This window comes from Equus caballus, chromosome 10 (genome assembly GCF_041296265.1).
Source record: "Equus caballus isolate H_3958 breed thoroughbred chromosome 10, TB-T2T, whole genome shotgun sequence".
In the NCBI taxonomy this organism is placed as follows: domain Eukaryota; kingdom Metazoa; phylum Chordata; class Mammalia; order Perissodactyla; family Equidae; genus Equus; species Equus caballus.
This window is the reverse complement of record NC_091693.1, coordinates 3,994,252-4,009,263: the sequence shown is the minus strand read 5'-3', so window position 1 is coordinate 4,009,263 and position 15,012 is coordinate 3,994,252. Positions and strand designations below refer to the sequence as shown.

Sequence of the window (15,012 nt, the reverse complement as noted above, 5' to 3'; positions counted from 1 at the left end):
AGCCTTTAAAACCCCTTGCCTCCCATCTTTCAGGGAGACAAGATGAATTTAAGGCTCACTCTCGTCTCCTGGCTGACATCACCTGAAATAAAATCCTTTTCCTTGCCATAAGCCTGGTGTTCCAGTTTTATTTGGCCCCTCTTGTGTGGTGGGTAGAGAACCTGTGTATGTGGCTGGTAACAGGGGGGGATGCGAGGAGGCTGGACCTGCCTAAGGTAAACACTGCTCATCAGTAAAAGAGCCTCGGTGAATACAAACACAGGGCCCCTGAACTCTATTGCATTGTTTTTCTCACTACAATCATTTTGACTCTTTAAGGACAACTTTTATAAAGTAAAATAAGGAAAATGCATCGCTTTACCTTCTTAAATCAGAAAACAAAGCTTACAAATGACTGTCAATCATGCACAGACCCACAGGAAATTGCAGCCCCAGCCTCATCCTCCCCGTTCTCCTCCCAGGGCTTCTCCTGCCCTCTAACACTGGTCTAGGATGCGCCCCAACAGGACGCCAGCTCCATGATGATGTGGATTCCCGTCTGTTTTGATTACTGCCACATTCCCAGCATGCAGAACAGTGATTGGCACGTACTAAGTCTTCAAAAACTACTTGCTGAATGACTGAATGAATGCCTGAAGCCCCCTTTGAGGACACTGCCCTGCTGAAGTGAGAGTGCATGGCATCCTGACTGTCTCACAGGACTGCCAGGCCACAGCAACTTGACTGAAATCCACAGACAGGCAACAATATGCTGCACAGGCCTATACAGTGGCCCGGTGGGGAGAGCTGTGCCCAACAGGGAAGAAGTGGGCCCCTGGGGGTTCCTGCCTGCAAGAAGTGAAGTCGGGAAACAGTGTGGCCACTCCGCAAGGGATGGGTCCTTGACAGCCTCACATGATTCAGAAGAAATCCTGCCTGAGGATGGAGGGTATTTCTGTTTAAAGCTTACGTCAAAGAAATTTGTAGGAATGATGTGAATATGGTTAATAATTCACACAGCAAGTCAACTTCAAAGAGCTGGCATACTAGGGCTTCCACTGGCCAAAAACGGGACAATTTAAGCATCAACAATAATGACTACAATTGATGATTATAATAAAAGCCATGAGTTCAATATAGTACTTGATATTCAATACAGCACTCAATATAGTACAATACAATACTTAAAAAATGAAAGGAGAGAAAAACAAATCAACCTCTGGCCACCAAGGCAGACAAGTAGGCACAAATCACTACCCTGAAAATTGATAAGGGAAAGAATCATGCAATTTTTCTACCTTTCCATTGTGAACTGTTATTTCAGGACAGCCAAAAGGTCCTAATAGATGAGGAACACCTTTCTACAGAAAACCCAGCTCGCGAGTGCAGAAGGAAGGTGAAAAGGACCATTTCACAAGCTTAACTGAAAGAGCTCATCTGGGCAGGGGTGGTCACTGGAAGGCGTAACCATCACACAGAAAGCTGAGGGGCACCAGCACATGGCAGGGCACAGGCCGCCGCCAGCAGAATCCAGCAGTCAATCTCAGCAACGTCAGAAGTCCTGCTATCTCCCAATTCAATACAAGATGAGGCTCACAGCACCCATCATTCTTTGGGGGGAAAAAAGTTACCCTATATTGAACCAAAGTTTTATATTTAACTATCGGTCAACACAAAACACAAGCGATAGAGGGAAATGTCACCACCACCACAAGGAAACAATCAGGTTGTCCAAAATGTGGAAGATTTTAAAAGGACAATTGACTTGGTTTCTTTTCTTCAACAAGTCAACGGTATAGAAAAAAAATAATAAATGTTATTAACGATAATTTTTGGTGGGGGAAGGAATTAAAATTATTTCTAATTTTTCTCATAAAGAGTTTCTAAATCTTCTCCTATCATGCTATTATAAAAATTCAAACTCTTCTGAGAAATGAGTGACCTGTAGAGAGAGTCGGACCATAGGCATGAGAGCTGAGAGTGCAAAAAAGGAAGGAAGGAGGGGCCATAATGTGGAGTAGGGAAAGTAAAGAAGCAGGAGTTGGCCAAAGTCATGAGCAACCAAAAGGGAGGCATCAGCCCCAGATTGAAAACCGCCGTGCTCTCTTTGCTAAGGTCCCCACACCTTAGCACATCACACCTGATGATCTAGAATAATCCTCTGGTTCCCAGCCCCAGGAGGACGGCCCCAGTGCCTGAATTTAGATGACCTTTCATCTCCTGCTGCCCCACAGGAACCCAATACAACAACCGCCACTTAGCGTGACTCGTCTGAATCTTGTGCAACCAAAGAACCTAACGTGGGGCAATGATTACAAGTAATTAAAATTCCCTAGACGCTTTGATCATATTAGTTGCCAAAATATTTTACATTTGCGGTAGTATTTCAAGACACAGCGCTTAAAGCACATTTAGATACATACCTGCCCTTCTTCCAACATTAGCGGTTTTATTTCTATATCGTGACACATTCTGTTATAGAAGTCATTCATGGCACTATTTAGTTTTTGATAGTCAGCTTCATGATCTAAAAAGGAACTACATCCTTTTATAATAACCCAGAAACAACCTGGATCTTCAATCTGTAAAATTTTAAAAGACAAACAAAGCAATACATGATTAAAAGTAGAATCATAAAATAACATAAACCTTAGAACCACAACTGTTTCTAATTTAAGTGATCTAACAAATTCCTGACCAGTGCCTCTGTCTTCAATGGTCAGACCAAAGAAAAAAGACCCTCAATACCTATATATTTCAAATCATCACATTGCACACCTTCAACTCACACAATGTTATATGTCAAACATATTTCAATAAAGCTGGGAAAAAAACCAAAGACTCAAAGATAAAATTCTAAAACACGTAAGCAATAATATGTAAGTAACTTTTAATTCTGTATTGTGACTCAAAAAGCAAACAGATAAATACTCTTGATCTCCTGTATTTTGAAAATATCCATAATAAGTACAAAAGCAAGGTCCGGAGCAATGTTTTTAGTATTCTATGTCTTTCGTCAGAAAGAGAAGGAAATGTGAATATATGTACAGTCTGTTCAAATTAAAAGAAAGAAATGATGGAAGATAAACCAAAACAGATATAAACTATTACAGAGGAGGCCGGAATGGGGCAGAAGGGGCAGGGATAAAGCCAGACTTCTCTGAATGTATCTTTATCTATTAACATTATTAGAAACCAAGATTTTCATTGTCAGAGAAAAGGTACAAAATAAAATGAAAACTTAAATTTGAATTGAAAACATCAGTAGGAACTCACGATTTTTCAAATGTATTCATTTCCCCATGTTGCCTCCTGAAAGGGCCTAAAAGCAATGATTTGGATCCTAGATACCAGGTGGCAGGAGTACAGATGTTCCCATTAGCATTCTTTCTATTTTTCTGAATGTTTAAACATTTTTATAATAAATAGTTGGAAAAAAGAACAGCTAGCCGTTCTGGTTCCAGTAATGGCAGATGAGTTTGTATGGACCAACCCATCTGCAAGGAACAATGCTGAAACCTGGAAAAAACACAAAATAACTACGTGAAGGGCCTGAAGAGCTCCCCAAAGCAGGCCCAAACTGGAGGGGATTCGGTCCTTGAAAGGAGCACTGTCGCTGGGTGACATCCATGTCTGCACAGAGCTTCGCAGAGAACACTCCCCAGTCCAGGTGGTGCAAGCAGCTGCAACATGAGCAGCAAGCCACAGTGTTTGTGGCTTGAGGAACCAGAGAACAGAGTTAGGGCCGCCAGAGCTGCTGTAAATTAGGGGAGAAATTCTGGAAGAGAGGCACTGAGGGGCTGAGAGCCCTGAAGTCTACACACAAAAGCCCCTTGAACCCTTGGCCGACCCTGAATTGCACAGGCAAGACGCCAAGTTCCAGAGAAAAGCAACAGTTGGAAGGCCAGCGGAAATAGAGAGCCAGAGCTGCGGCCCAGGACGCCTGCAGAACTCTCGGCATCAGAGGCTGCCCCAACTCCAGCGTGGCTTCCAGCAGCACGCCCCAGCCCCTCTAACATGCCTGCCCGAGAAGCGCCAGGCTGCCAGGAGAATTTCCTGTTTGTTCCAGCCCACACCTGACACTGGCCCTCGACCTCCCTCTCTTAGAGCAGTCACTAGAAGGACTCACAGCTGGGAAGCCTTCCCGTCCCTTTGGGATGTGCATGCCTCTCCTGCCCCTCGGGAGGAAGTCCTGCCCCAGGGCCTGAGCCGTTCCTCTGAATCATCAGGAAGGCCAGGGCCTCCGTCTCCTGGTCTCCGGGGGGAGCCAGAAGCCTGACTCCCGGCTAGCAGACACGGGCCTGATCACACTGGCACTGACCACCCTGTGGTATTGGTCACGGGAGCCCCTCCCCGCCTCTTCCTCATTCTCCCTTTAAAATGCCTGGTCACCTCTGCACAAACCGGAATGGAGCTCGGCTCCTTCACTGCGGCCGCAGTCACTGAAGAACGTTCTCGCTGCTTTAACTAGCGTCCAGCTCTGTTCCTCTCTGACATCCATCACAGGAAACACAGTTTGCAGTCAGGGTCCTGGCAAGCTGAAGAGGCTTAGCAAGCACCTCGAGCGCTCCAGAAACCCCTCCAGTGCTATGCCTGTGTAGGGGATCAGAACTGGCCACCCCCAAAATGTGTCTCTTTGCCTTGATTATTTTTAAGGACCAAAGACTCTGAAAGAAACTTTGACCTTCCTCCTAACTGCCTAAAAGAATTTAAGACAGAAGGTCTGTCCCAGGAGGGAGCTATCACCAGAGATAACTCTAGGTGTAGGAGAAAGGATGGCATCCGGCAAAGGCCATTCAAAAGATCTCTTTCAGGTTCCAGTGTCCATAGACGGCCCAGCAAACGCCTGTTTATCAAACATTCACTTTTCCACCTCCGTGTGAAGTGCCTTCCTCCCCTTTGAAGTCCAAACCGCTACCCCAAACATTCTCCTTTGTCTTTAGCTGAAGATGGATTTAAGGTGGTGACTTCGGCCATTCTGGCAAGTTACTCAGTTTTCCTGGGTTTCTCCCCTGTATACATGCTACAAAGCTTTGTTTGATTCTCTCCTGTTATTCTATCTCTTGTCAATTTAATTCTTAGAGCAGCCAGAAGGACCTAGAGGGTAGAGGAACTGTCTCCCTCCCGTACGCCTGCGAAGTAAAGACCATGTTGCAGGACAAACAGGATGTGCTCTATCACTAAGGCAAAACCAAGCAGGTGAGGGGCTGGCCCCGTGGCCGAGTGGTTGGGTTCGCGCGCTCCGCTGCAGGCGGCCCAGTGTTTCGTTGGTTCGAATCCTGGGCGCGGACATGGCACTGCTCATCAAGCCACACTGAGGCAGCGTCCCACATGCCACAACTAGAAGGACCCACAAATGAGAATATCTACACAGAAAATCCTAAAAAGTCGACAAAATATAAACTAGAACTAATAAGTGACTTTAGCAAGGTTCCAGGGTACAAGGTAATATAGTATATTCAATTGTACATCTATATTTCAGCAATGAAAATTGGACATTTAAAGCTAAAAAATAGTATCATTTGCAACAGCAACAAAAACACAGGAATTTCTTAGGAATAAATCTAACAAAATATGTGCAAAATTTGTATGCTGAGAGGTACAAAATATGACCAGAAACCAGGCGAGGAAAGAGTTAATGAAAATGTGATCTGAAACTAAACACCGTCTGTCAAGTGTTTTCCAGACAAGGAGAAAACTAAACGTGCTGTTTTTCAGAAGCTGATGACCTCATTTTTTGCAGATGTTGCCATCCTGCAGGGAAACTTACATGGTTCCAGCAGGACCCTTGCAAATTGCTCCAGCTCTGAGAGTCCAAAAGTTACCTTGGACCCGTTATATAATAATACCTTGACCTCGTTATGTAAAGGCGTGTTACACTGATCTCGGTATGTAATGGTGCCTTGAATTCACTATGTAAGGGCCTGCACACGCGCCCTCATTAGGCCCAGTTGTTACACAGTTGTAACATATCCTCTGCACTCTGGTGTAGTCTCCACCGCACTAAACTGGGGAAGGGGGCAGGCACTGCTTTGCGAGCTATCCCCAGTGTTCTCCATTGCTTGTACATGCAGCAAACCTTTTTTTCTTCACCCACTTCAGCCTTGGTTGTGCTTTTTGGCTCCGCACTCACCAAGAGACAGACTCATTGAGTTTGGTTACAAAACCACTGATGAAAGAAATCAAAGAGGAATTTTAATGCAGATATACAGTGTTCATGGGTTAAGATGTTGCTTTTCCCCAAAAGGATCTATAAATACAATTCAATTCCAGCACGAATTAAGAAATCAACACACTAAATTATGAAATTCCTATTGGAAAGGCAAAGGAACCAGAACAGTCCAAATAAATCTGAAGAACCACCACACAGCTAGAAGACACACACTATGTGATTTCAAGACTTACCGTAAAGGTACAGTAATCAGAACAGTGTGGTAACTGAAGAAAGCATAGATACATAAATCAACAGAGCAGAAATAGACCCACACATTTATGGTCCATTGATTTTCTTTCTTTTTTTTTTTTTTTGAGGAAGATTAGCCCTGAGCTAACTACTGACAATCCTCTTCTTTTTGCTGAGGAAGACTGTGAGCTAACATCGTGCCCATCTTCCTCTACTTTATACATGGGACGCCTACCACAGCATGGCTTTTGCCAAGCAGTGCCATGTCCACACCTGGGATCCGAACCGGCGAACCCCAGGCTGCCGAGAAGCAGAACGTGCAAACTTAACCACTGTGCCACTGGGCTGGCCTCTATGGTCAATTGATTTTCAATAAAGGCACAAGGCAATTAAATGGAGAAAAGGCAGTTGTTTCAAATCACGCTGTAACAATTAGGCATCCATATGACAAAAATGAACTTTGATCCATTCCTTGTACCTTATACAGAAATCAACTCAAATGGATCATATAAAACTATAAAATTTCTAACAGAATACATAGAGGGATATCTTTGTGGATGTAGGTTAGGCAAAGATTTATTAGATATAACACCAAAAGTATAATTCAGAGAAGCAGAAATTGATAAATTGGACTTAATCCAAATTACAAACTTCTACTCTTTGAAAGACACTGTTAAGAAAAGATTAGCCAAAAGCTGGGAGAAAATATCTGCAAATCACATACCCGACAAAGAACTTTAACCAGAATACATGAAGAACTCTAAAAACTCAATAATAAGAAAACAAAACAGCCACTTGACCAAAAAACATGGAAGGATGGCAAACAAGCACATGAAAAGATGATTAACACATCATTTGTTGTTAGGCAAATGCAAATTAAAACCACAACGAGATGCTGCCCTGGGCTGTTTTTATCTAAAATTAGAAGTATACAGGTTAAACAACAACCTGACGGGCAATGTCTCCCTTATCTGAAGTAACACTTTCCCAGGAGCCAAGGCTGGCAATTCAAAGCACATACAACCTTTCCTTCCTCGAGTTCCTCTGCTTACGCTCCCTCCTTTAGGACTTAAGAATAACGCCAGTTCTGGGGAGTCTGGATAACATCCTGCAACAAAGGGGTCTGGTTATCGTGTCCTACACATCCCCAAAGAGAAACCTCTGTGTCAGTAGACAAGCTTCCCCACACCAGAATCCACTATCCACCAGGAGGCAGACGACTAAGGACACCTGCCTGCAGATTCCCTCATCTCACCATCCTCCCAGCAAACAGCCTCACAAGGCCAAATGCAGGCTGGTGGAAAAGCACCGAGCTGGTGGAAAAAAGCCAGCAAGGCCACAGGCTCCCCCTCCCTGCGAGCAGCCACATTCCCTGCAATTCTTAAAACCCCTTATTACCCACTTCTACACGGGGAGCCAAGACTTCCTAAAGTGCTAGCCTGCTGCTATTCCCTTTGCCTGGCAAAGAAAATAAAAACTTTCTTTCCTTTTCACCCAAAACTCTGTTCTCATTATTTGGGTTGGCACCAGGTTCAGAGACCAAACTTTTGGTGACAATAACATTAAACACCTACTAGAATGGCTAATATTTATAAAACCGACAATATCAAGTGCTGGTGAGGATGCAGAGCAACTAGAATTCTTGTATGTTGCTCACGGGACTCCAAAATGGTGCAGTTACTTTGGAAAAGTTTCTCATAAAGTTAAACGTGCAGAAACCCAAGCCTAGATATTTACCCGTGAAACGAAAACTTGTGTTCACACAAAAACCTACATGTAAAGTTTATAGCTTTCTTTATAATCTCCCCAAACCAGAAACAACTCAAATGGCCTTCAGCTGCTGATTGTATAAACAAACTGTCACATATCCATACAATGGAATATGACTTATCAATAAAAAGGAGGACACTACCGATACATGCAACAAGATAAATTAGTCTCAAATGCATTGTATTAAGTCAAAGAAGCCAGACACAAAGGCTACATACTACTGTATGAGTCTATATGCAAAATTCCATTTTTATGCCATTCTGGAAAAGGCAAAACTAATAGGGAGGAAAACAGATCAGTGGTTGCCAAGGACCAGGGGTGGGGAAAGAAATGACTATCTGGGTGGGGGGTGATAGAACTGTTCCCCATCTTAATCGTGCTAGTGATTACAGGATTGTATGAATTTTTCAAAATATCACAGAACTCTCATTAAAAATAACGAATTTACTATATATAAATTACACCTCAATTTAAAAAATCGTTTACAGACGTGAAACAAATACGTGAAAATGTTAACACTTGACAAAGCTTGGTGGTGAATGTCTAGGTGTTTATGATCATATTTTCTATACTTTTTTGTATGTCCAGAATATTTCCTAACAAAAAGTTAGATTTTTAAATTATTTTAAATCAAAAGTAATGATTTTTTAAAAAAGCTTCTCGTCCTCTGATGTGACATCATCTACGCAGTATTTTTACTAAAAACGTTTAACCTAAACACATCATGAGGAAACAGACAGACAAACCCAAAGTGAGGAATATTTTGCAAAGCAACTGCCCTCGCTCTTTATAAATTTCAATGACAACAAAGATACAAAAAAGCCAGGAAAACTGGCTTAAATTTAAGGAAACTAAAAGGCCACAACTAAATACAATGCCTAATTTCTGATTGGGTCCTGGATCAGAGAAAACAAGTTATAGAAGACATTATTGGGACAACTGGAGAAATTCAGGTCTGGACTATATATTAGGCAACAGTATTGTACCAATGTTAAATTTCTCAAGTATGATAATTATATTGTGGTTATTGAAGAGAGTCTTTGCTCTTAGGAAACACGTCCAAGTATTTAGAGTTCTCAACTAATTTTCAAATGGTTCAGTAAAAAAAAGTAAATAATTTTATATACACATATTTATCAAGAAATATGCAAATGCAACAGAACATTAACAATTGTTGAGTCTAGGTGTGGGATATATGGTTATTCTCAACATTGTTATTATAACTTGTTTTTATGTTTGAAAATCTCCAAAATATCAAGTTTGGAAAAAACGTTTAAAATAAATTTTGGGGGGCCGGCCCCGTGGCCAAGTGGTTAAGTTCGTGTGCTCCAGCTTTGGCGGCCCAGGGTTTCACTGGTCCGGATCCATGCCACCACTCATCAGACCACATTGAGGCGGCGTCCCACGTGCCACAACTAGGAGGACCCACGACTAAAAATATACAGCAATGTACTGGGGGGATTAGGGGAGAAAAAGCAGGAGAGAAAAAAAAAGATTGGCAACAGCTCAGGTGCCAATCTCTAAAATACAAATAAATAAATTTTCTTAAGGTAGCATAGATCCTTTGAAGTTGCTAGAATGTTTTGTTATTTAAAAATCTGCTTCTAAAACCTAGAAAATGCAGGCCAGGCTGGGGTCAGTTTTGCCAGCCAGCAGAAGAAGTGGTTCAAGTTGCACTTTCTTCCACATCCTTTACTAGGAGGGGACGGGCTCCCAACTCCACCTCTGGCACCAAGGACGGCCGCTGCCCCCCCAGGGCTATGAAGCAACCTGCCCACACTGCCATCATCAGCCAGACATGGTGCTTTTCTTTTCTTTTTTCTGCATGTCTATTTTATTTTCATTAAAGAAATATTTACATAAAATTTTGGTCCGCTTTCTTCTCCTTGACCTCTACCATTCAAACGAATACTTTAATTTTACTTAAGTAAAAGCAGAATCATATATCTGGCATGATAACTAAACACTTCACATCATTAAATTAATTGGATTTAATTGAAACTATTTCTCTAGAATAGTAACTCAGCGTTCCTACATGTTACTTCCCTTTAATTTATCTGAGTAACTACGTAAGGAGTGTCTTTTTCCACATTCAGTAATGAGTGTGTCTAAGTGTAAGTTATAACATCAGTTTAACTGATGTATATATATATACAAACTGATTTATAATATTCTCTATCCTTCATGTTCAATTCCCCTTAGTATATGGTATTTCCACAATAACATTTGCTATTTTACTCAAACCCAGACTTCCCAACATCAACTGTAAAAATTAAGACATCAATTTTACACCATTATGAAAATTCCAGACTAAACAACGCTTGGCCCACTTGTAGACTGGCTGTCATGAGAGGTCCCTGGACAGCTATTGCTTCAACCTCAGCATGGCCTCCTCTGCGCAAAGCAGCAGCCTGGGAAGCAGGAAAACTGCGCCTGAAATACCGTTTGCAGATTTCACGGGCGGTACTGACTTTATGATGCCAGCCAGCGTAACAACTGTTCTGATCACATTAGTGAGGTCACAGCCTGTAGCTTCCAGAATTTCACCCATGTCTGTAAGAGCTTGTTTAGCTCCTTCCACCACCCCTCCTGGCAAAAGCTGTCCACTTGAAGGGTCCATGCCTCACCGTCCTAAAATGTAAGTGGTCCTGTCGACTAACATAGCTTGACTGTAGGACCAATGGCCCTGGGACTTTTTCGGTGCGGATCCCCTTTCCGATCGAGGATGACACGGCCAATCCTTTTCCCTTGCAGCCCTTCTGGGAAAACAAGCCCACATGTACACCACCCCACTCGTGCCTCACTGCACTCTCCCTTACTAACCTCTTACACAACCGCATGTTGCCTGGGCTGCTTTCTGAATATACATTTTTAATCAACACTTTTTTCTTCATCAGCCTCACCCTAACAGGTTCGTAATGCTAGTTGTGTTTTCACTTCTAAATATACTAAAATGAATACAAAACCACTAAAATTAAATTTTATTTTTAACTGTAAACTACACATAAAATTTACCACCTTAACCATATTCAGTGGCATTAACTACACTCATATTGTGCTACCTTCATTACCATCCATCTCCAGAACTCTCCTCATCTTGCAAAAGTGAAACTCTATACCCATTAAATAGTAACTCCCATTCATCCCACCCCCAGCCCCTGGGAAACAGCATTCCACTTTCTCTATGAATCTAACTACTCCAGGGGCCAGGTGGAATCATACAGTTATTTGTCCTTTTCTATCTGGCTTATTTCACTTAACACATGTCCTCAAGGTTCTTCCATGTTGTAGCATGTGTCAGAATTTCCCTCCTTTTTAAGGTTGAAGAATAGTCCATCATATGCATATCCCACATTTTGCTTATCCATTCATCTGTTGACAGATACCAGGCAGAAATATTTTTATCCATGTAAAAGCTAAATTAATCTGGAGAACTACAAGTGGTGCCTGCAGGACACGTGGGGAAGTACTCCCATACTGGACAGAGGCTGTGGTCAGTGTGAGCCCGGTAAGAACCGGAAGCGGGGGCAGACCAGAGCTGAGGGGGTAGAGAAAAGGGTTCTTGGGTCCAACTGAGAAGAGGGGTTCGTTCCTCCTGCCAAAGTTCTGCCCTAATGGATTTGCACGTGGCAGGCTCCGTATCTGGAAGAACCCTGTCTTTTCCTAAAGGAGAAGTCGGACTGGCATATTTAGGACTGATGGTGGAGAGAAGCTTGCCAGTTGGATCTGAAACCCCTAAAGGGCTCAGAGCAAACCCTCCTTAAGACTCAGCTACTTCAAACATTTGTGAATCTCTGTGCATGTAAATTACATAAGACATAAAACAGGAGCAGGAAAGTTGATGGTTTTAAAAAATCCCATCATTTGCTACGTCCCTCTCCTCTGCCTACTAAAGTATGATTTTTTTTAAGCGACTTATATTTCCTTTTCCCAGTAACCGAAACCCACCCCTCTGCTCTGCTTTGTAAACTGCTTCCTCCACGTAACATGGTGAACACACCAGGCCTTCGGAGTCTCCTGCATCACCAAGGAGCACCGCCTGACTCAGAGCCGAAACCGCAGCTGTCCACCCAGGCGAGCCCCGCCGCCACCCCCAACTCCGAGAATCTGAGCCCCGAGGCGCCCGCGTGGGGAGGAGGGGCCAGGGTCCCCCCGCGCGAGAGGGCAGGGTTCCCCACGAGTGAAGCCGGGAGGGGCGCGTGTGCCGGGAACGGGGGTTGAGTGTTACACCCCCGCTCCTGTCCAGGGCCGCAGCCCCAAGGGGCCAAAGGGTGGGGACCCACCGGAGAGGACCCGCGTCGGGGGAGAGGAAGAAGTCAGGGTCCCCGTGTCCAAGGACCGGGAGCACGAGGGGGCCCTCACCCAACACCGATCCGCGACGGGGTACGTGGGAGAAGGGATTACCGTCCGTCCCTCCTCCTAAGGTTCCAGAATTAGATACAGGACACCCAGTTAAATTTGAATTTCAGAGGAACAACGGATAACTTTCTACTCTAAGGATATCGCAATCAGTGCATGGCCACACCTGGACTAAAATTTCACGTAGTTTATCTCAAATTAAGTCCGGGATCGTATCTGGTACCCGTCCCCGCGGTCCAAAGACCCGCGTCCCCGGCCGGGACGGACCCTGCACGGGGGGTAGAGGGTCACCGCCGGCCCGGGGGCTTCGCGCTGGCTCACCTTCAGCACCAGGACCTCGAGCATCTTCCTGCGCCTCGCCGCCGGCGCGCTGCAGGCCCTGCAAAGACACGCAGCGTCGCGGCCGCGCCCCTCGCCGGCCTCCCCGTCGCTACTCACTCACAGTGAACTTTTGGCACAAGAACAGCCTCTCTCGCAGCGCGGGCCTCCGCCCCCCGTGCGCCCCCGCCTCCTCTCCGCTCGCCGCCGCGGACCCCCGCGCGCCCAGCTCCGGCCCCGCCGCCCCGGCCCGCCACGCAACCCGGGCCACGCGCTCCGCCCTCCGACCTGGACGCCGCCGCGGGCGCCCTCGGGGCTTCGGCCCCGCAGCCCGCAGCCTGCCCCCGCCCGCGCCCGCCTCGAGACTTCCACAAACCACGTGTGCGCCAACGGCCCGGACAACGGCCGCGCCCTGCGCACAGCGCCCCGAGCCGCGGGCGGGGCAGGGGCGCGGGGGAGGAGCCACGGAGGGCGCGCGGAGCCGGCCGGCCGAGGTCATGGGGCCTCTGAGGCCTGGGGACACGCCTGTCCACCGTCTGCTCGGTCCCGCGGGGCTGCGCGCCCCTGCCCTCCGACTCCCTCTTAGTCAGCCTCGATCTCGCGGCCAGGGGTGGGGTGGGGTGAGGAACGATCACTCTAGTCACTGATGCCGCGTCCTCGTGGCCTCCTGGCAGCACCCACCGACCTCCTTCGTCCGTAAAGGCTTCCGGTCTCGCCTCTCCTTCCCTCTGGAAGGCCAGGACTCTCCAAGTCTCTGTCAGGGGCATTCCTGTCCCCACCAAAGGTTGCAAAGGGCGGCCTGGGGTGCCAGGTGCTGGCCCAGACATGTATTTTTGTTGTGGCACCGCAGGGTTCTCTAACCTTTGAACGCTTGGAAGCCTCTGTTTTCTCCCCTTAAAATTGGTACTCGCAGGGTGGTTGTCAGAATTGGATGAGCTCACACTATGTGAAACAAAGGACACCCAAGAAGCTCTCAGAGCCGGTTAACTTTATTACTGTCTCAGGAATCTCCCCAACACTTGAATAAGCCAAGAAACAAGACGAAAGTAAAAGAATATTCCTTGAAAATCACGGGAACCACAGCCAAAAGAAGATGCTGGGCCGAGGTGGTTTTACAGATGAATTCTTCAGTATTTCAATTGTGAAAAAAAATTTCTTAAGCCCACGTCAAAAATGTGTTAATTTGCTGGTAAGGGAACCAATAAGATGGCAAAAGATTGCGACGCTTTAGAGAGAGCATGGCAATTATGGGGTATATATTTGGGAAACAGAATGCTCACATAAGCACCCAGTTTGAAAAGTAAGTTTGATTTCCGAAGGTCAACAAACATCACGTGCTTCAAGGCTCAGGCAGGACGGTTGGAGAGGAGAGGGGCTGACCCCCGAGCAGGAACACAGCTGCAAGGCGCAGGACGTTCACCTGCTGCTGCGTTGGGCTAACGGGGCCTCAGCCCAGTGGAGGCACCTGGCAGGGCCAACTCACCTGAAAGCTCCAGACCTTGTCAAAAAGAGGTGGGAAACAACCACATCTCAGTTAAATGGGAGGTCCCCGAGAGTTCCCAAGCCGCAGAGAAGAGGCAGAATACACCCTTCTCCCAGTTCTTAGTGTGGGGTCAGCATTTTTTTCTTTTGAGTAGAACCTGTGCTACAATGTGGTGTTTCCCTAACTTTTTCACAACACAGTTCACAGAAAATGAAAATATTTATACATCACACTAGGACGAAGGGTCAAGACTGCTGTTATGGTATGGAGTAATGCTCACTACCCTGGGGCTGCAGCCACCTAGGCCCCTTGAGGCGGAGGAGGGTCAGTATCTTCACCTGTAACCTGTCTCTGAGCCCCACTCCCGCCCCGCCCCGGCCCCCCAGCTAGTGGGAAGCATTTTTAAAGAAATTCCTCATAAATAAGTAGTTGGGCTGTAATATACAGCATGGTGACTCAAGTTAATAATACTGTATTGCATATTTGCAAGTTGCTACGAGAGTAGATCCTAAAAGTTCTCAGCAGAAGAAAAACTTTTTGTAACTATGTATGGTGATAGATGTTAACTAGAGTTATTGTGGTGACCATTTCAAAATATATACAAATATCGAGTCAGTATGTTGTATACCTGAGATTAATATAAGGTTATCTGTCAATTAGACCTCAATAAAAAAGAAATTACTCCACAACGTAAAAAGAT

At 45.4% G+C, this 15,012-nt stretch overlaps 1 protein-coding gene and 1 pseudogene across 12 annotated transcripts in view; both read right to left on the bottom strand.

The window, feature by feature from the left end:
• Positions 1-13,251, bottom strand: part of TDRD12 (tudor domain containing 12) — an 85,445-nt gene extending 72,194 nt beyond the window's left edge. For 5 of the 12 annotated variants that reach the window (XR_011422277.1, XR_011422278.1, XM_001915604.4 and 2 more), the window contains exons 1-2: positions 12,101-12,261; positions 2,403-2,561 (exon numbers count right to left, since the gene is read on the bottom strand). Coding sequence is in view for 9 of the 12 variants with exons in the window: in XM_001915604.4 (XP_001915639.4) it covers positions 2,403-2,561; positions 12,101-12,175 (234 nt within the window). In the remaining 3 variants the exon portion in view is untranslated. Of the gene's footprint in view, positions 1-2,402; positions 2,562-12,100; positions 12,262-12,832; positions 13,053-13,117 lie in introns of those variants that run through there. The other 7 variants (XM_023649485.2, XM_023649486.2, XM_023649487.2 and 4 more) reach the window with 5 other exon arrangements.
• On the bottom strand, positions 10,447-10,992 carry LOC138916023 (2-iminobutanoate/2-iminopropanoate deaminase pseudogene; annotated as a pseudogene).
• Positions 13,252-15,012: the final 1,761 nt, after the last annotated feature.